Source organism: Camelina sativa, chromosome 13 (assembly GCF_000633955.1).
Source record: "Camelina sativa cultivar DH55 chromosome 13, Cs, whole genome shotgun sequence".
In the NCBI taxonomy this organism is placed as follows: Eukaryota; Viridiplantae; Streptophyta; class Magnoliopsida; order Brassicales; family Brassicaceae; genus Camelina; species Camelina sativa.
The window spans coordinates 3,056,918-3,076,707 of record NC_025697.1 but is presented as its reverse complement, the minus strand read 5'-3'; the positions used below and the strand labels follow the sequence as shown (position 1 = coordinate 3,076,707).

The 19,790-nt window shown below is 36.6% G+C and overlaps 8 protein-coding genes across 8 annotated transcripts; 6 read left to right on the top strand and 2 right to left on the bottom strand.

Annotated features, from left to right (window-relative positions):
- LOC104734787 (putative kinase-like protein TMKL1) lies at positions 2,424-4,120 on the top strand. Its single transcript, XM_010454429.1, has 2 exons — positions 2,424-3,010; positions 3,512-4,120. Exons 1-2 carry the CDS (start codon positions 2,485-2,487, stop codon positions 4,090-4,092), a joined length of 1,107 nt encoding a protein of 368 aa, XP_010452731.1. The 5' UTR covers positions 2,424-2,484; the 3' UTR covers positions 4,093-4,120.
- On the bottom strand, positions 4,157-5,698 carry LOC104734786 (F-box protein At5g07610-like). Its single transcript, XM_010454428.2, has one exon. The coding sequence runs from the start codon at positions 5,476-5,478 to the stop codon at positions 4,216-4,218; it is 1,263 nt and encodes a 420-aa protein (XP_010452730.1). The 5' UTR covers positions 5,479-5,698; the 3' UTR covers positions 4,157-4,215.
- On the top strand, positions 6,062-7,121 carry LOC104734785 (oleosin GRP-17-like). Its single transcript, XM_010454427.2, has 2 exons — positions 6,062-6,458; positions 6,616-7,121. Exons 1-2 carry the CDS (start codon positions 6,214-6,216, stop codon positions 6,920-6,922), a joined length of 552 nt encoding a protein of 183 aa, XP_010452729.1. The 5' UTR covers positions 6,062-6,213; the 3' UTR covers positions 6,923-7,121.
- On the top strand, positions 7,340-9,685 carry LOC104734784 (WD repeat-containing protein WRAP73-like). Its single transcript, XM_010454426.2, has 6 exons — positions 7,340-7,615; positions 7,882-8,370; positions 8,454-8,675; positions 8,784-8,856; positions 8,960-9,067; positions 9,181-9,685. Exons 1-6 carry the CDS (start codon positions 7,499-7,501, stop codon positions 9,546-9,548), a joined length of 1,377 nt encoding a protein of 458 aa, XP_010452728.1. The 5' UTR covers positions 7,340-7,498; the 3' UTR covers positions 9,549-9,685.
- LOC104734783 (ethylene-responsive transcription factor ERF106) lies at positions 10,842-11,887 on the bottom strand. The gene has a single exon (XM_010454425.2). The coding sequence runs from the start codon at positions 11,621-11,623 to the stop codon at positions 11,012-11,014; it is 612 nt and encodes a 203-aa protein (XP_010452727.1). The 5' UTR covers positions 11,624-11,887; the 3' UTR covers positions 10,842-11,011.
- Positions 13,852-15,445, top strand: LOC104734782 (transcriptional regulatory protein AlgP-like). The gene is made up of 2 exons (XM_010454424.1): positions 13,852-14,166; positions 14,558-15,445. The coding sequence occupies exons 1-2, from the start codon at positions 13,859-13,861 to the stop codon at positions 15,390-15,392; spliced, it is 1,143 nt and encodes a 380-aa protein (XP_010452726.1). The 5' UTR covers positions 13,852-13,858; the 3' UTR covers positions 15,393-15,445.
- LOC104734781 (oleosin-B1-like) lies at positions 16,100-17,367 on the top strand. Its single transcript, XM_010454422.2, has 2 exons — positions 16,100-16,460; positions 16,998-17,367. Exons 1-2 carry the CDS (start codon positions 16,153-16,155, stop codon positions 17,152-17,154), a joined length of 465 nt encoding a protein of 154 aa, XP_010452724.1. The 5' UTR covers positions 16,100-16,152; the 3' UTR covers positions 17,155-17,367.
- On the top strand, positions 18,293-19,158 carry LOC104734780 (oleosin-B1-like). Its single transcript, XM_010454421.1, has 2 exons — positions 18,293-18,577; positions 18,930-19,158. Exons 1-2 carry the CDS (start codon positions 18,342-18,344, stop codon positions 18,988-18,990), a joined length of 297 nt encoding a protein of 98 aa, XP_010452723.1. The 5' UTR covers positions 18,293-18,341; the 3' UTR covers positions 18,991-19,158.

Sequence of the window (19,790 nt, the reverse complement as noted above, 5' to 3'; positions counted from 1 at the left end):
CTTTTTTTTTTTTTTTTTTTGACTTGAAATTGTTGAAACGAGCCAAAAAGTACATGAAGGAAAACTACACTGACGTGTCACTACTAACCCCACAACATGTTAAAGATCATATTCACCAGATACTTGTAGAGGCGATAACCCTCGATGTGTGTTCACAGTTCACCTCGTCATGGCTAGTCAGTGAAACACGATTTTGGTAAATACTTTTCATACCTGAAATAAAGTGAAGAATATAAAGTTCCATCTATTGAGCCAAGGGTACGAGAGATGTCTTACAAGAACTAAAATAAGTGAATATTTTAAGTTCTCTTCCTTTCTTTTTCAGTAATATCATATTACATAACATACCGATCTACAATTGCGCTCCACATATAAGTGATGATAACTTTATATATATCGACCTTATTGTAGAGTACGAATTACTTCCTCTTTTTTTTTGCAGGTTGATTCTTTTCTTAGGAGTATGAACTACTTACATATCACATTGGGACCATAAAAATGAAACCGCCGACCAACGTTTCAGTTTCATTATATTTATTTTGGGCCATGCACTTAATATATAATGTGAGAGTAGTATAATATAAGAATAATTTGTTTTCGGTTTTATATTGGTCCTACTTCAAATGTCTTATTCAATATGTAATGCTGAAGAAAATCCATACGTTTCACCTTCTGGAATCTCAGTTTAAGGTTAGTTTAGTACTCTCTTTCTCTTTTTTTTGTTGTCCTTCTAAAAGTTAAAATTTGTGTCATAATACTTATCAATTTAGATTTTCAATGCAAATGTTTTGTAAATATTCCAATTTTATCCAACTGTTTTAATGTTTTAACTAATCAAAAGATTAGAAAATATATTTTTTAAAAATATAAAACAATAAAATTAATGGTTTTCTTTATAAAACAATAAAACAACCTTAAACAACAACTAATAAAAATATATGATTAATGGATTTAACTCTACCCTTATTATAATTTGCTCTGTATATTAATTCATGTCAAGTAGTTTTATAGTAAGTAGGAGTACTTTTTATTGTTGTCTATGAAATACAGTAGTTATTAGCAACACTATAAGAAACGAGCCAATTCCTGACTTTGTTTACGATTATGAATATTCATTATGAATCGCGCAACTCCTAATACTTATGAGATTTATTTATATTTATGAACAAATATTATGCTTTCACAATCATATTGGTGGTGAACATTTTGTAATGATGACGTGTGTCTCTTGTAGGACCACGACGATGATGACGTGTGATAGTGGAACCCCAAAAATGGGTGTCTCGGAGCCGTTAGATGAAGTGAACATGGTCGGTGTCAACTGTCTAATTAAGGAATTAAAGAGACAAGCTTACAGCTAACAAAAGATTTAGTCGTGATGTCGACTGTCAAATCTCAACACAATTTTTACTTTCAGATCTTTTGCCCAAAACACAATCATAGTCAATCACAAACTACAGGGTATCCTGAGTTTTACGCAAACATTAATAGTAAATCAATTATTTGAAACCAAAATTCATACTGTATTTAAAAGGTTATGATTTCCCATTATACCTTATCCGAAAATTTTAATTTTCACTATTTTGTGTAACAATACGAATTACTTTTTCAATTATCAAACTAACAAAAATTTTGATTGGTTTGGAAATTTTGTAGCAGAAAGTAAGTATATTACTCTATAGGTTCTTCTTTTTTAGTTTCCTGATTTCCTCTCAATTACTTCCAATTTCTGGTTCAATCCACCAGTTCAGAGTCTGGACCCTAAAAACTTGCCGGATATAAACTTCCAATCAAAGGATTTAAGATGTAAGATGTATATATGTTCCCCACGCACTTCAACCACCATCACTAGTCAAACCCAACATTTAATTGTCATCACCACTTTCAACGTTCTTTTTATTCTTGAGATCATTACAATTAATTACCATGGTCGCCCATGATATCACCTTGAAAGAAACTAATTAACGTGCTCCTCGAGACATCATTTTTTCAAAATAGTTTTACTTGAAAAAAAAAGAATTGGTGCAAATCACTTGTGAGTTTTCAAGAATTGATCCAAAAATTACTCAAACGTTCATGTTTTACATGAATCTACAAAAACAAATAAGTATAAGATGACGTGTAAGAGAAACAAAATAATGTGAAATAATTAGGTTATAATTGGTTGAGAACTCGAGAGAGAAGTAAATATATTAGGGAGAAAAATATGATATTTCCATATACGTAGAAGCCAAAGATGGAAGAACATTATAAAGTCAACATTGTTACAGAGGAAGGAAATAAAATAAAATAAAGATATTCTTAGATCTCTGTACCTCTGAACTTCTCATTCATCTCACATCAACATCAATCTTTCTCTGTGAACAATAAATTTCCACAGTTTCCCATTTCTTCTTCTCTCTCAGACCTTCTTCTTTTTCTTTTTTCCTGCAAATCTCACATCAAGATTCCAATTTTTCAAGAAAATAAAAAAGGTTACATGAGATGAGAAAAGCTCAACTACTAACATTGTTACTAGGAGTATCTTTATCAGCATTCTTGATAGTAGTAATCTTCTTCATCATCGTCTTCTTTAGAAGAAAAGAATCATCATCATCGTCGTCTACAAAATCAGATCAATACGACGACGTCGAATCACTCGACCACAACAACAAACAAGGATACTCCATCAACTCTGAAACAGAGGAGCTAGTAACGTTTCAAGGCGGAGAAGATCTAACGATCTGCGATATACTCGATGCTCCTGGAGAAGTCATCGGTAAATCAAGCTACGGTACTCTCTACAAAGCTTCTCTTCAACGAAGCGGCAAGATTAGAGTTCTTAGGTTCCTCAGACCGGTGTGTACAGTGAGATCGGATTCTAAAGAGTTTAAAGGTGTCATCGAGACGCTTGGTTCTGTTCGGCATGAGAATTTGGTTCCTTTGTTAGGTTTCTATGGTGGTAACAGAGGAGAGAAGCTTATGGTTCATCCTTTCTTTGCTTCTTGGAATCTTTCAGAGTTCATCAGAAGTAAGTCTCTCTGTTTCTTTTTTCTAAAGAATAAAAAAGGAATAAACTTTTTTTTTTACGACAAAAAGCAAAGAATTTTAACCTTTAAAAAAAAAAAAAACTGTAACGCACCCAATGGAATCTTGTTGTCACTTGTTTTATGAGTTTTCCGGGAAAAATGGTTAAAAACCTCTAAGAACAATTATACATTTCCATGTTTATGATCACATGAATAAGTTTAAGATATGGAAAAGTTTACACTATTCAAAAGAGAACCACATACATTACACAGCTGGAACGATACACATTAGCTGGAGCATTTAATTCATTGTTTCATTATTATGTTTTAAGTATTATATTTTTTTCCAAGCTTTTTCAATATTTAGGTATGATGATGATAGTCTTTGTCTTTTGTCGGTACTATTCTTGTTGTATTTTTCTGTCATTTTCTTTTTTACTTCAGTAAGAAACTTGAATTATATACTCAAGAACATCAATCTAAGCAAATCTTTGTTTTGGCAGGTGGAGATGATGAATCTAAAAAATGGATCAATATTTTAAGCATAAGCATTGGAATATCTAAAGCTCTTGATTATCTCCACACAGGAATGCAGAAACCAATAGTCCACGGCAATCTGAAAACCAAGAACGTTCTTCTGAGTCCGAGTTTCGAACCTCGAATCTCTGATTTCGGTTTGCATTTGCTTTTGAACCTAGCTGCAGGACAAGAGATTCTTGATGTTTCTGCTGCTGAGGGATACAAAGCTCCTGAGTTGATAAAGATGAAGGAAGTGAGCAAAGAGAGTGATGTGTATAGTCTCGGTGTGATCATGCTTGAGCTAGTCTCTGGTAAAGAACCTATAAACGAGAATCCAACTGGCGACGATGAGTTCTATCTTCCTGATTTCATGAGGAATGCTGTTCTTGATCATAGGTTGTCTGATTTATACCGTCCTGAGATTCTTAAGAGTGATGATAATCTGAGTGAAGAATGTGTCCTCAAGTATTTTCAGCTTGCAATGTCTTGTTGCTCTCCATCGCCTTCTCTTAGGCCAAACATCAAGCAAGTCTTGAGTAAACTAGAAGAGATTAGGAAATCTTAGAAGAATGTGTCCTCTCAAGTAGTTTCTGACAGAAGTAAAGATTTCATTTCAAATAAGAGCTTCTACATAAGGATGCAATTTACAGATAAAGCTTTTAGACTGTTTTGGGGGAGTAAACTACTCTTAGACGTTAGCAAGAGACTCAATGAACTGGAAAGTTCTTTGGAATCTGTAAAACGCATCCTCAGGAGCATCATTGACCAATGGGCAAAGTTTCTTGAAAGTCTTGGTTATGAAGTTGTACTTTACAGCCTTGTTTGGAATGTGAAGCACAATGTATGATTCTGCATCTGTCTCTTCTTTTACAAAAACGATGACAGAGAACGTGTATATCCGCCTATCTGTATAGTATTCGGTTCTGATCATCTCCGGGAAAGCGGCTAAAAGAGGCTCCAAGTCAACGTTATACTTCAGGAACCAGCTTGAGCTATCTCTTTCCATTTCGTAAATCGGTAAATCTGAAGAACTCTGATCATTTACCTCAATGAAGTAAAGATTGCCCCCGGATTCATCCAAATACCTCAATGTATTGGGATCAGGTAGCGGCTCATCGTCTTCTTCATGGTCAAGATTAGGGAGTGGAAGAATCTTGATTTCTTCTTGATTGATATCAAAAGAGATGCAGTCTCTTGTGCGTGGACCGTAGCAGTGAACCGCGCCGTTCCAAAAGACTGTTTCTTTGTACTCTACAAAGGGTGAAGAAGAAGAAGAAGAAGAAGGAACCGAAACAAGTCTCTTCCAATATCCTTCATTGGAGGAATAAACCTCTATGTGGAAGGAGTAGGAGGTCATGCTTTTTGTTCTGAGGCAAAAGACTTTGTAGTGAGGAGATTCAGAAGGATCAAAGGCTAGAGAGAGTGTGATGTAACCTGTGGTCACGTGAGGGAGAAGAGTGTACTGTTTCGTTGTCGGATTGTAAACATAGTAATTTGTGTTGAATTGGTTAGAAGAAGCACAAGCGCATTTGCAGAGGAGAAGGCCATTGGTTGATTGGATTATGATCATATCTGTTGAGTGATCTGTAAACCAAAGAAGTAATGATAACGAAGTCCGTTGGTTGATTGCATCATCTTCATCATCATCAAGAGAGACAAAACTATATTTGATGGCTGTTGGTGAGTGTAAGAAAAAGCCAGAGATGGGTAAGGGGTGGTTGGACTTGATGACACGGTTGGAGAAATCAGGATTTGTAATGAGTGAAAGCCAGCGTTTGGATACGCGTTTAGATCTTAAAAGAGTTTTGATTGGAAGAAGAGAGAGAATTTGAGTCAAGACATCGTCGATATCTGCCACAATTGTAGCTGATGATGAAGAAGAGAAACGGCCTTTTCTATGGCTTGTGGCCGATCTTGGAGCTTTTGTTCTTGTTCTTGAACAAGAAGACATCGTTAGAGAGTGATTTAAGAAGAAGAAGAAGAAACTGGTTTAGGGTTTATTGGAGTGAAGAAGAGAGATTCTGGTGTTGGATTATAAAGAGAGTTAATGATGTGATGTGCTCTGTTTTTTTGGTCAAGAAGATTACGGAGGAAGCTTTTGATTATCAATTATTCTTTTGAGTTTCGTTGACGTTGACCTGTTCTTACATTTATGTAGTAGTGTGACTAATTCAGACATTGCCCACAACTGAACGCTGTTGTCTTTTGAAACTGCAAGACCTATAGAAGATCAAGAATCAGTTTACATGCTTAGTGAAATATTACTATTTTCGAGACATTGTAAGAAATCATTACAATCAAATTTACCATATAGTTAACATCAAAGATGGGCACGCTACGACAGATCAAGCACATTGTCATCCATCAAAACTTCCGTAAAATTTCTCACCCTTGGAATATCTTTGGAAGCACCTAGTTTAGGATGTTTCTAACCATAGACGTGAACGGCAACACGACAACTAATGTTTGAACTTTTTCAAGAAAGAAGAAAAGGTCCAAAAAACATGACAACCTAAAGAAAAAGAAGCAAGCAAAAGAAAGATAATGTAACGTGACGTAGATCTCTATTCACTCCCATCGTATTGCATGTAAGACCCCAAATAACCATCCGATAACAAAGTATGCGCCGATAAGGGACTCCATCATAACAAACCTCACTCATCGAAATTTAACATTTATCACAATAATGTTTTCTTTTCTCATCCCATTGTTGGAGGTTTTAAAGGTAGTTATCGTTGCCGTGGCATCTATAGTCTTCTTAGGTTTATCAGGTCTAACATTCGCTGGTTCAGCCGCGGCATTAACCGTAACCACACCGCTTTTCATCATATTCAGTCCGATTCTCGTACCAGCCACGATAGCCACTGCTGTCTTAACCTCAGGGTTTACGGCCGGTAGCATCTTTGGAGCTATGGCCATCGCTCTCGTCAGGTAGCTCATTAAGTAAAACGAAACAAACAAAGTATAATTCATGCTTATATACATATACGGGCACATGATTTATCTATAAAATAACTTGGGTCTTGGTACAAAGTTTTTCCTTTAACATTTAATTAAACTATGACAAGTGTGTCTGTGTGTGATGTAGACGCAGGATGGGACTAAAGCCAACTCTGTTTGTAAGAATTTCGCCAAACCAAACTCTGTTTTCACTCCATCCAAAGGTTAATTATGAAGGAACTTTTAAAGGATCTTGGGGAGGAGGTTCGTCAACCCAAGCTATGTCAAATTTTGGTTATGGAGGAACTTGGACAGCAACTTGGGGAGGAAGAACCTTTTCTGGATCGTTTGGAGATAAATCTGCCGGTGGAAGTTCATCCACACCCGCACCCGCACCCGCACCTGCAGCTGCAAGTACACCCAAACCCACAGCCACACCCAAACCCCCGAAGTAAACGGATTGGTCGAGCTGTCCCAACATATTGTGCTATCTGCTATGGATTCAAAATTGTATGACTGAAAACTATTAAAAAAAAAAAAGCGTTTTACAATTAATCGTTTAATGTTTATATGTAATGTTGAATATGCTTAGTGAAAGTCTATATGATAAAACAATTTTTTTTTGTGTTCTGTTATTTTATGTTCCTGTCCTCCAACCAGAAAATGTACCGAACGCTTAACAAACGAAATCAAGTTTAGTCAGATAAACCGGCAGAATGTTGTGTTGTAATTATTATTGGTGTTGAATAAATAAGGCTAGTTATGAAGAATGGGCCTCAGGCCCATTATCAGTCTGAAAACCATAGCAACAAACCACCCACCCAATATAAACCCGACCCGAAACGCCTTGGTCATCTCTCTTGTTGGATTTCAATTTTGAAAATTGTGCTCTCTCTCTCTCCATGGCTTTCTCGCAGTCTCTCTCCTACCACTGTGAATCGAGGAGGAGCTTTGTATAACGAAGATCTTAGGGCATTTGCTTCGTCTCTTCTTAGAACCCGTCGGGGAATCTAAGGCGTAGACTTAAAATAATGGAATTCACGGAGGCTTACAAGCAAACAGGTCCTTGCTGTTTCTCACCAAACTCTCGTTACGTCGCCGTCGCCAATGATTACCGTCTCGTGATCCGCGATACTTTTTCGTTTCAGGTATAATAACTAGTTCGATTTGGTAACTGACTACTCTAAAACCCTTTGATTAGAATGCCAATTTTAGCTTTTAAGTTTTTTTGGATCTTACTTAATTCTAATAATGCAATTAGATCCAGTGCTTAAATTAGGTAATACTTAACTTGGATTTGCTAAATTTTGGAAATTGGAACCTTTGAGATGATGATGATGATGATGATGTCGTTGAACCTTGGAGAGATCTATCTACTAATCTCTTAATGAATATGTTGTGGATGTAAATGCAGGTTGTGCAATTGTTTTCTTGCTTAGATAAAATAAGCTACATAGAATGGGCTCTTGATTCTGAGTACATTCTGTGTGGTCTCTATAAAAAACCCATGATTCAAGCTTGGTCTTTGACACAACCAGAATGGACTTGCAAGATTGACGAAGGTCCTGCTGGTATTTCATACGCTAGGTGGAGTCCAGACAGCCGTCATATACTCACTACCTCGGAGTTTCAGCTAAGGTTAACGGTTTGGTCTCTTTTGAACACGGCGTGCGTTCATGTTCAGTGGCCAAAGCATGGTTCCAAGGGAGTTTCGTTCAATCAAGATGGGAAGTTTGCGGCAATCTGTACGCGGCGTGATTGCAAGGATTATGTTAACCTTTTGTCTTGTCAGTCATGGGAGATTATGGGTAGCTTTGCTGTTGACACCTTGGACTTGGCTGATCTTGAGTGGTCACCTGATGATAGTTCTATAGTAGTGTGGGATTCGCCTCTTGAATATAAGGTATGTATCATTTTTTGGTTTGGTGCTATGTTTAGATAGTTTGGTTTGTCAGGGATCTCTCTAAAGTTTGTAACTTTGGGCAGGTTCTAATCTATTCTCCAGATGGTAGGTGTCTATTTAAGTATCAGGCATATGAATGTGGACTTGGTGTGAAGACTGTATCCTGGTCTCCGTGTGGTCAGTTTCTTGCCATTGGCAGCTACGATCAGATGTTGCGGGTCCTGAATCACCTTACTTGGAAAACATTCGCCGAATTCTTACACCTATCAACAGTTCGTGCGCCCTGTTCTGCTGCTATCTTCAAGGTATATCCATTTCTACCCTTTCATAAAAGAGTTTCTGACAGCCTCTGAAAAATGCTGACTGTCAACTCAGGGATGTGTATTATTGGACATATTTTTTTTTTCTTCTAGGAAATCGATGAACCCTTACAGCTTGATATGTCTGAGTTATCATTGGATGAAAACTTTATGCCAAGCAATTATGGTAAGAACGATTCCAAATCTGTTCTTTTCCGATAGGGGAATCTTCTGTACCAATCTTGTTGTTTGTAATTTTATCTTGTTTTCTTCTGTGGTTTTATGTCCAGATGCTTCAGAAGGCTATATAAGTGTCAGGTATGAAGTCAAGGAATTACCGGTAGCTTTTCCTTTCCAGAAACCTCCTGCAGACAAGCCTAACCCAAAACAAGGAGTCGGTAAGCTCTTTCTTCTGCGATCAAATGCAACATTAGAAACTGCAATCAGATATGGAAAGTATCCTTCTTGCTTTTTAACTTCCAAAAGCTTAACTCTTTCAAACTGTTCTCAGGACTTCTGGCTTGGAGCAAAGACAGCCAGTACATATGCACAAGAAACGACAGTATGCCTACTGCTCTGTGGATATGGGACATGCGCCACCTTGAGGTTGCAGCCATCCTGGTCCAGAAGGAACCTATACGAGCCGCTGTTTGGGACCCAACCTGCACACGCCTCCTCCTATGCACTGGAAGCTCTCACCTTTACATGTGGACTCCCTCTGGTGCGTTCTGTGTATGCAACCCCCTCCCAGGCTTCTCCATATCTGACCTCAAATGGAACATTGATGGAAGCTGTCTCCTTCTAAAAGACAAAGACGCGTTCTGTTGTGCCACTGTCCCGTCTCTACCTGAGTCCAGCGACTACAGCTCTGATGACTGAAGATTCCTTATGTGTTTTTTTTTTTGTAAAAGTTGCAGCCTTTTGTTTTTTAATTTTAGGAGTGTTTTTATTTCCCGCGGCTATTTCTGGTGAATGTTAACTATTTTTCAATGTATAAAGAAGTTCTCTTGAGTTTTCTTACCCAACAAAATAAAGTTCACATTTGAGGAAAAGCTATGGTCGACTCAACGAAGGTATATACAGGAACTTTTCAATATCTATGGCACAGGTTTTTGGATGTGTATCTTGATGATCAGCATGGGCTTGTGATTGGTTAAAACGTGTTTTCGTAATCATAATGTTACAGGATCATTTTATAAATGTTGAGGAAATGGTGATCCACTGATCCATATGAAGTAGGTGTCTTCCAAACTCTGAGTTGAAAGTTAATGATGCATTACGATTCTGGAAACACATACATATGCTAGATTGAAGGTCTCTTGTACTCCTTAAAACTATATAACATTTTCTGGTAACATGAAAAGTATTCAGATTATTGATCCCGCAAACATTGTTAAGGTGAGATAGATATGATTGAGTTTCTTCAAGTATTTCCTTGGAACTATGGAGAATGATTGATTAGAGAAGAGTGTTATATTTTTTCCCATGAACCAATGGATATTCTGGTATATGCCATAATTTGTAAGTGTATGACAAGTTTACTCTTGCAGTGGTGACCAAATAAGTCCAACACAGTGGGCCTTGCATTGACAACTCAGTGAACTCTTGAAGAAAATTCTTCAATCTAATTACAGGTTAGCTCATTTTCTTCAACCTTTGGATTGAATATGACATATGTATATAGGATACCTCATTTTGTTCAAAAAGATTAAAAGATATTTAGGATTCCTCCTCCCACTAAGGGTTTAAACAGGAGTAATACCAATGAAAATAGGAAACCAGACAGAGTTGAGAAGTGGTATTCTAGTTTTCCAGTGTTATTAATACCCAACCATATGGTAGAAACAAGGAGAAGTAGATATTTAGATAAATATCTCTGCTCTGTTTATTCTGCATTTGCAAGTTGTGCATCTCTCTTTCATCTCTCTGTAGCTTGTGTGGTCCATGAGTGCTGACTTGTATCTAACCTATGAGACAAATATTTGCTACTACATTCATGCAACTTGCTCATCTTGATTCACTCCCTATTCTCCTCTTGTGAGAACATATTAGGTACACTCACTTGTTCAAGCTGTTTCATTGAAGTTTCTATGTGTGAGATTGACTGATTGAGACCTTGATTGTTTCATGAACCATTGACTCATAAATTACAAACTAGTTAGGTTATTTAGAGATCTGGAACTTGATAATTTTCTTATCAATAAGATGTAAATCTTAGGGACATGAATTAACAGAACATCCATACACATTTGTTGCAAGGCACACTAACCTAGCTACACAGTTCATTTCCTTTGTACAATTAATTTATACAACTTAAGGAAACTTCTCACACTCTTAAAATGTTAAAATGCATCACAGGACGATGAAGATGAATTGCTCTGAGTTCTTTGAAGCTCCTCCTGCACATCACTTCTCTTCCTTTTCCTTCCTGAATTCGCCGGAGCTTCATATTTCCCGGCGTCAAGAGGGAAGTTGAGCACGGCTTTTCTTCCCCGGAGCTTGAAAGCTGCACAGTCATAGGCTCTTGCAGCATCAACATCACTCTCAAATGTTCCTAGCCAGATCCTTGATCCTTTCTTTGCCGGATCTCGAATCTCTGCTGCAAATTTCCCCCAGGGCCTTCGTCTCACTCCTCTGTAATGTCTCGTTTCTGCTTCTTCTTTAAACCTCTCAGCCTTTTTCACACACTGATCAGTCTCATATGTTGATGATGATGTATTCAGCTCTGGTGATGATTTAGCTTCCACTTGCAGAAACTCGTTGACGAAAGAATCCGGATCAAGAACTGGAGAATCAGGTTCTTGTTTAGGAGCCTGAGGTTCTATACACCAAAGTCCGGAGAGAAAAGAAGCATCAAAGTCAAAATCTCCCATGAAACCATCAGAAACCATGAAGTCTTCAAAGAGATTCTTCTGTACAGCTTCGAAATCAGAGCTTTCCTCAATAGTCGCCATTTTTTTTTTTTGACAGATAAAATTAGAGAGAGAGAGAGAGAGAGAGAGAGAGAGTGAACCTGCAAGTGATGATTGAACAAAAGCTCTGATATTTTGGTTGTTATATAAAAGAGGGAAAGAGAAGAGGAAGGAGACAAGAAGGTATCACAAGTTCTTAGCAGCCATGGATGGGGTAGGGACACACAAACTCTGGTTTTGTCGCTCTCTTTAATTAGTGGTTTTAGAGATGGGCCATAAGTATGATTCAATTAATACAAATTTATGAAGACAACGTCCACCTTTTTATAAGGACGCCTTCACCCAAGTTGTTGTTGTGTGACGTGACACTTCCACACAGCAAAGAAAAAACTGTAATCAAATTCAAAGCTAAGCTTTTTGGTATTTACATTTTGGTTGTAAACGATGAATCTTCTCATTTTTAATGCTCAACTTGTCTTTTACCTCTGATGCTGACTATTTTAAAACCATTTGATTCTCAACGGCATTGCATATTTTATTTATTTTTGTTTCGTTTTTTTTTCCCTAACATCTCATTATTATTTTTGTTTTCATTCCAATTTATTATTATTGGTATTATGCATAACGACGAAATAATTTCAGATGTTTTGTTTCTTTACCAAGTCACGTAATTTTGTAGTATTCATCTTTACTTTTTATGTAGTCCTTCTACCATTGTGTATAACTAATGAAACATGTTAAAACTGAATCTAACATTTAACAAAGGACCATTTATCACGTTTCAAGTAGAAGTAGAACTAATGAAACATTTAACAGAAGACTACTTATCACGTTTTCGAAACTCTTTGGTGAGAGTATCGGGAAATCAAATTATTCGTCGAACTTGTCGTACACCATTCCAACGTCTACGTATCACATCCGGATTGGCTTCAGGGAGCTCATCCCAAAAGATGTAGTTCTTATTATTAAAGAGGAAAGACAGCACAATCAAGTTGTTTCCCCTGGTAGGCCTCTCCTGGTGAGAAATGATTTGCAGCAACTTGATTTTTTGGAATTTTTAATTAATTTGTAGAACTCGACAACAATTAAACCTAATCCACCCTCCTTTTTTCATAAAATATGATTAGTTTAGATGTCCTATTTGCGCCATCATCCATTATTGGTTGTGTCAATGATATGTTAATCACTTTTATGTTCATAATTGAATATGGTCACACCTAGACTATTAATTTTTAAAAGTAGTTTCAGATATATAGAACAACCTAATGTATTTTTATTTTATTTTATATGGGATACAACTTTAATATAGAAGAATTATTTGGAAAACAAAAACATTTAAAAAAAGTATCCACAGTCTTTACGAGTTTTTCTTAATTATCGTTCTAAATTTTACAGAGATTACTGAAAATTCAAGATATCTTTTATGTTGCTCACTGCTCATCATAGGCTAAATGAAGTAAATTTTGTATTGTAATATAATAATACTCCATAAGAAAAAGAAAAAAAAAAAAAAGGAAACACAAACAGGTATTNAGAAAAAAAAAAAAAAAAAAAAGGAAACACAAACAGGTATTTAAGAGACTGTCCTATTTCAACCACCAACATCATTCCGGGAAAAGTATAAATTGAATTGTATTAGGTGACTCTTAGATCGACCACTTGCACATACTAATACTACAGCTACAGAACCTACAGTAGTTACATGGAATGCACTGCTATTAGGCACATTAATTACATTGTTTCTATAAGTTGGAATCTTTTGTATTCCAATAATCAAAGTTTGAGAACACTTAACATTAATAGTTCAATTAGCTAACAATACTAATTCATTTTTTTAATAGAAATTTAACACATGCATGTAAAATACAACCGAAAAGAAAACTTTAACAAAACCACACCAAAAACTAAATTTGTACTCAAACCGAATCAAAATGACTTTGGGTATAGCATAATAATTCGAATCATATTTAACGAAAATCAAACTAGTCAAACCAGCCTACCCAAACAGAATCCGAAAATTAACCAAAACACCCACAACTGTAGTTTACAAGAAAGCGAGAAAAAAAAAGAAGAAGCATAGAGGCCCAAAAAATGTGGCAACCCAAACAAAAGAAGAAGAAGATGCATTGAGATGACGTAGAGTTCAATAGTCACTCGCATCGTTACGCATGGGGTAGCACGTACGTGCACGTAGACCATACCTCGATTCATAAGATAAAACCCACTCTTCTTAATTCATGAAATATCAAATCTCACAACCATTCCGGTAAAATAAGTATGATACTCTGGCCATTAAAAATGTTGTTTGGCAAGAAAAAACGCAAAAAGGTGCGATCCCAAAAGCCGACGATTAAGGGTGTTTTGACAGCGTTTTTTGCCACCACAGCCGCAGTATTCCTCTTGTTGCTGGCCGGTCTATCCCTAGTTGGCACAGCCGTTGCATTAGCAGCCTCCATGCCGCTATTCCTTGTATTCAGCCCGGTTCTCGTGCCAGCGGGTATCAGCGCCGCTGTTCTTGCTTCAGGTTTAATGGCTGGAGGCACCTCAGGTGTGACAGTTCTCACCATCTTAATTTGGCTCTACAAGTAACTAACACTAACCCAGAAAACATTTATTTATTTTTTTATTAATTAATATGTATGCACATGCAACATTTTCGAATTCTCCTTTATAGAAAAAAGTAAATACATTTTTGAATTCTTTACTCGCTGATCTAGCATTTGGGGTTATTTTGGTGACTAATATCTGATTTTCCAAATTTTTTTATATGCATATAAAACACAATCATTGAACTTTCGTTTTATATCGTCCACTTTTGTTTTAAATTGCTATTTGGAGCTTTCATCTGCGCATTGTCATATATATATTTGTATGCATCAACAGTATAGTAGTAGATTATAAAGTTGTTTGGTGGCGAACAATTTTGAGCTGTAATTAGTAAAAATATGAAAACCATACATATCTATTTGTGTGTAGGAAAATTACTGGGAAGGACCCGCCAAAAATTCCAGGATTGATACCGAGTGGAGATGCACCGACTGGAGCTACACCAAGTGGAGATGTACCGGGTGGTGCTGCACCGGGCGGAGCAACACCGGATGTAACTACACCGGGTGGAGCTACACCCGATGGAACTTTATCGGGAGGAGATGCATCAGGTGGAACTGCATCGATTGGAGCTGATCCAGCTGGAGATACATCATCTGGAGCCCCACTGACTGGGGATGCATCGGGTGGAGCCACATTGACCGGTGATGCCTCGGGTGGAGCCACACCGGCTGGGGATGCATCGGTTGGAGCCGCACCGGTTGGAGATGCATCGGGTGGAGCCGCACCGGTTGGAGATGCATCATTAGGAGCTGCACCTGTTGGAGCTGCATCAGGGGGAGCTGCACCGACTGGTGGTGCTTTACCAGCGCCATATACAGCTAAACCGATAAGTATACCATCATTTAAACCGACATCTAAACCTACAATTGAACCGACAACTAAGCCGAAAACTAAACCGGCGAAAGAATCGACATCAAAACCGAAAGCTAAGTCATCAGCTAAAGCGACGCCTAAACCAACTTCTAAACCGGCGAAAGAATCGACATCAAAACCGAAAGCTAAGCCATCAGCTAAGTCACCAACGAAATCGACAGCAAAACCAGCAACTAAACCATCAACTAAACCGGCAGCTAAACCATCAATTAAACCATCAGTCAAACCTGCAGCAAAACCAGCAGCAAAACCGACAACAAAAGTGGCATCTAAATCGGCAGCTAAACCGACAGCTAAACCCGCATCTAAAGCTAAACCGAAAAAATGAAAAGAAAAAAAAAACATATGTAAGGGATAATATGGAAAAGTTAAATATATAATCATTGGACAATTTCGAAAAATAAATCTTTTGAATCAACCTTTGTTTGTGTTGAAAAACTAGTCTCAAATATCTTATTATATGAATCTTTTTATATATAACATCTTATCACATTCAAATTATCGGATGTCAAAAGTTATCATATTGTCTATTGAAGATTCTGATCACCCTCTGTTTGAGACCACTCGAGTTATTCCCCTATCCAAACCTCAAAATCAAATCATTTGGTACAAATTCGCTTAGCATCGTCTTACCATACGGATACACAGCTTCACCACTTTGTTAATTTCTACACATGTAATGCGCCATTTAATAAGAACATTCAATAAAACTTGGTCCTTGTTTTATTATATCGAAATTTAGCACATGTAAGATAAAACACAGCCAAAACAACTCTTGTTAAAACCATATCTAACTGAATCAAACGAACAATATACGTACGGAATCAAAATGATTTTGATAGTATAATTCATTTATTCAAAGAAGACTTATAATATAAAAAAAAAAAAGAGGCCAAGAAAATGTGACGAACCAACAAAAAAAGAGAGGCATTGACGTGACGTGACGTAGAGCTCAACGCATTCACCCGCATCGTTTCGCATGGGGTGAGCACGTGCCGTGCACGTAGACCACACCATTACCTCTTCTCTCATTAAAAACCACTCTCCAAATTCGTGAAATCTCACAATCATCATCCGATCAAGCGACAATGGTTTTCCTCAAATTGTTGTTCGGCAAGAAAAAACGCGAGAAAGTAGTAGTACGATCCCAAAGGCCGACGCTTAAGGGTGTTATGACGGCTATGTTAGCAACACAAGCCGCAATATTCCTCTTGTTACTGGCCGGTCTATCTCTAACCGGCACAGCCGTGGCATTCGTCGCCTCCATGCCGCTGTTCCTCCTATTCAGCCCGGTTCTCGTACCCGCAGGTATTACCACCACTATTCTTGCTTCGGGTTTAATGGCCGGAGGTAGCTCCGGTGTGACGGCTCTCACCATCATCTTGTGGCTCTACAAGTAATTAACACTAACCCACTAAACATTCATTTTTATTATTAATACGTATACGTATGCGCACATGCACAAGATTTTAAAATTTTATTCCGACGCTAATATAATGTATCTTGTTATCTTTGTGAAGATTAATATCTGCTTTACTATTTTATTATACATATATAAGTTCCAACTATACATTACGTGAGAGTATTGACCGAATAAAAATGGTTGTATTTCAAGAATTTGTTTTTGACGGAATAAAACATTTTTCTAATCTTTATTATTGAACAAGTAGTTGATTAGTAGTGTAATGGTTCTAAAGATACTTAAAATTGTTCGTTTGATTATATTTGAAAATTGTTTAGTTTCATAATTTTACATATTCCATATACTTATATCATTTTTTCCTTTGCGTTGCTGTAAATGTTTATATGTATGATATATCAACAAAGTCTCGTACAGATATTAAAGTTGCTTGATGGCGAACAGCTTTGAGCCGTAAGTATGAAATCTATGTTACCACAACTTTTTATAACCAGACTTTGTTTTTGTGTCTAGGAAATTGACGGGTAAAGAGCCGCCAAAAATTCCAGGATTGACACCGGCTGGTGGAGGAGCTGCAGCTGCCCCAGCAGCAGGTGGAGCTGCAGGAGGTGAAGCAGCAAAACCAGCAAAAAAACCAGCAGCTAAACCGGCAGCTAAATCGGGAAAATAAGTCAAGGACATAAACAAAGGATGATACTGAAATTCCATAAACTAATTATTTATCCACTTTTTTTGTTGCTAAATATTAATTACGTGCTGATGAAATTTAATTTCTCAAATGTCATTCTATTAATGTATGCTGTGTGCTACGGAAACAATAACAAATGTATTCGTGTTTATTGTTATAGTAGTATTTTTAAACGAGGTTTATATATGATATTAACTTTAGATGAATATTTCGAGATAGTCTAACCAGCGATCCGTTGTTATTGTTGCCGCTCCGTCAAGGGGAAAATCGAAAATTATTTACAAATTAAAACAGTCTAAGCAGTGACCATTACTGACCACTGTGTAAAGGAAGAACCGACCAAATTAGTCCCTGGCTGGAACTCCATGCTGATAATATATGCCTTTAACATATATATATTTCATCATTCTACCATTTAATTTAAATCGAATCAGTTACAAAATTTAGTCATGTAATCAGTTATTGTCTATGGTCAATGTCGTGCTGAAATAGAGCCATAATTACCTCAAATGAAATATTCGTTCGAAGCTTATCTTTTTTACATCTTTCTGATTTACGATATATATATTAAAAAAAAATCGGTACCAAATTGTTTCCAATAACATTTTTTTTTCCGGGTCAACTTATTCCAATAATAAGATTTGTTTCTGTTACTATTGGGATTGGGAAAAACCCATCATACTAATAGTTGAAAAATTGTTACTGTATTCAATATTTTCCCTTTTATGGAACTCTGATTCTTGTTAATTACCATTGTTAAAGGATTTTTTTCGTTACAAATTTTCTTAGGAAAAATGTAATTGTCAGGAATTAATTTTGTAATTTGTCGTTCTTAAAACCACAAATATATGTCTGTATTATTCTCTAGTTAAAAAAAAAGAGTTAGGGATACGAAATCAAGATCATAGCATATATATCTCCAAAATCAAATCTAGGAAAAGGCCAAAAACCGTGGCAATCCATATTAAAAAAAAGGAGACAAATTATGACGTGACGTAACACATTTTCCATTTTTCATTCAGATCGTTTTGCATGGAGACTGAATGTGAAGCGTAGCGTTCACGTAGACTTCCACTAGTTATTGATAAAACCCCAGTTCTTCCCATCACCAAATCACAAATCATTCGATCAGAGAGAAATCCCAGCCGTTTAATTTGATCATCCCAAAGATGTTTGAGATTGTTCAGGCGGTTTTCGCCGCCGGGTGTGCACTAGCTCTTTTGACATTCGCTGGTATAACCCTCGGCGGCTCAGTGGTCGCATTTGTCATAAGCACACCGCTTTTTGTCATTTTCAGTCCGGTTCTCGTGCCAGCGACTATAGCCACTACATTGCTAGCTTCAGGTTTCACCGCCTCCGGCTCCTTTGGTGCCACGGCTATCTCCATCCTTATGTGGCTCTACAAGTAAACTATTGAAAACCACTCGCCCATTTTGTTTTACTTATATTCATATGTAGTTTTAGGCATATGTATCTTCATGGAATTTAGTTTCATATATATATATGCATGCTCATACGTACATATAATAATATACATTTCAAGGGGTGAACATTCGGTTATATTTGGTATAGTTATTGGTATTGAGAATGTATAACCTTACTAAAACTCTTATCATTCTTTTCAAGTTCGGTTTTAGTTTGGCAACACTTTGGTTCAAACCTGGTCGTTCTTTTGATTAAATAAAACGAAAAAAAAAACAATTTTGTACAACGAGTCAACGAATTTTTAATAATCAGAAGTATATAATTGTGTGTAGGAAACGTACAGGGAAGGATCCGCCAAAAGTTCCAGGATTGACGCCACCGTCTAGTCCGTAATGGAGGAACTTGAACAGACTTAACTGCTGGGGTCCCATAAATAAAATAAAAATTTACCCATCCTCTCTGTAATAAAATACTAGTTACCCCCGGATATCTCCAGTATCATTCCATTGATGTATATCGAATGTTACAAAAAGTATAATAAATGTACTCATTTTCTTGTTTTTTTCATGGAGTAATATCATTGTGAGAGTGTCATATACGAATTTTGGGATGTGATGCAAGCTAGCCTAAGCACTAACCGAATCACCGGTATATTCGACTACAAATAAAACATGTATTGACTAATGACTAATATATCACCGGTTATGACTAATAAATGAGAAATGTTTGGAAAAGGCTTTTAAACGTGTAATTGCAAAAAAAAAAAAAAAACCTATGACAGAAAAAAAAAACGTTTTTAAGGCAAAAAGAGAAAACAAAAAAAGAAGAATTTGGCCTAAAGGTTGATTCGTTGAAATTATGAAAACAGCTATTTACACGAAACTACAATACCCAGAAGATTATTTGATTTCTAGATCTACTAAAATACGAGCACTAAAGAAAAATGTTTAATCAAGTGATACATAATAAATATAATTATATAAAGTGTGAACAAAATGTAAACTGTGACTAAGTTTATCGAGTTAGAGCTGCCAAGAATGTGAGAACTGAGCAAGTTGCTGCCACGGACAACTCTACTAATACTCAAAGGTTATTTAACCTGGTCCATTTTTCGGGTCATATTGCTTGTAATTAGGCTTTGATTTTCTTTAAACAATGGACCTGAGCAAACATATAGAAAAGTACTCTAATTT

Coding starts and splice junctions, on each gene's coding strand:
- LOC104734787 (XM_010454429.1), top strand. CDS start 2,485: ATGAGAAAAGCTCAACTACTAACATTGTTACTAGGAGTATCTTTATCA. Junction 3,011..3,511: donor TCTTTCAGAGTTCATCAGAA/GTAAGTCTCTCT, acceptor TTGTTTTGGCAG/GTGGAGATGATGAATCTAAA.
- LOC104734786 (XM_010454428.2), bottom strand. CDS start 5,478: ATGTCTTCTTGTTCAAGAACAAGAACAAAAGCTCCAAGATCGGCCACA.
- LOC104734785 (XM_010454427.2), top strand. CDS start 6,214: ATGTTTTCTTTTCTCATCCCATTGTTGGAGGTTTTAAAGGTAGTTATC. Junction 6,459..6,615: donor ATGGCCATCGCTCTCGTCAG/GTAGCTCATTAA, acceptor TGTGTGATGTAG/ACGCAGGATGGGACTAAAGC.
- LOC104734784 (XM_010454426.2), top strand. CDS start 7,499: ATGGAATTCACGGAGGCTTACAAGCAAACAGGTCCTTGCTGTTTCTCA. Junction 8,371..8,453: donor ATTCGCCTCTTGAATATAAG/GTATGTATCATT, acceptor AACTTTGGGCAG/GTTCTAATCTATTCTCCAGA. Junction 8,676..8,783: donor GTTCTGCTGCTATCTTCAAG/GTATATCCATTT, acceptor TTTTTCTTCTAG/GAAATCGATGAACCCTTACA.
- LOC104734783 (XM_010454425.2), bottom strand. CDS start 11,623: ATGGCGACTATTGAGGAAAGCTCTGATTTCGAAGCTGTACAGAAGAAT.
- LOC104734782 (XM_010454424.1), top strand. CDS start 13,859: ATGATACTCTGGCCATTAAAAATGTTGTTTGGCAAGAAAAAACGCAAA. Junction 14,167..14,557: donor ATCTTAATTTGGCTCTACAA/GTAACTAACACT, acceptor ATTTGTGTGTAG/GAAAATTACTGGGAAGGACC.
- LOC104734781 (XM_010454422.2), top strand. CDS start 16,153: ATGGTTTTCCTCAAATTGTTGTTCGGCAAGAAAAAACGCGAGAAAGTA. Junction 16,461..16,997: donor ATCATCTTGTGGCTCTACAA/GTAATTAACACT, acceptor TTTTGTGTCTAG/GAAATTGACGGGTAAAGAGC.
- LOC104734780 (XM_010454421.1), top strand. CDS start 18,342: ATGTTTGAGATTGTTCAGGCGGTTTTCGCCGCCGGGTGTGCACTAGCT. Junction 18,578..18,929: donor ATCCTTATGTGGCTCTACAA/GTAAACTATTGA, acceptor AATTGTGTGTAG/GAAACGTACAGGGAAGGATC.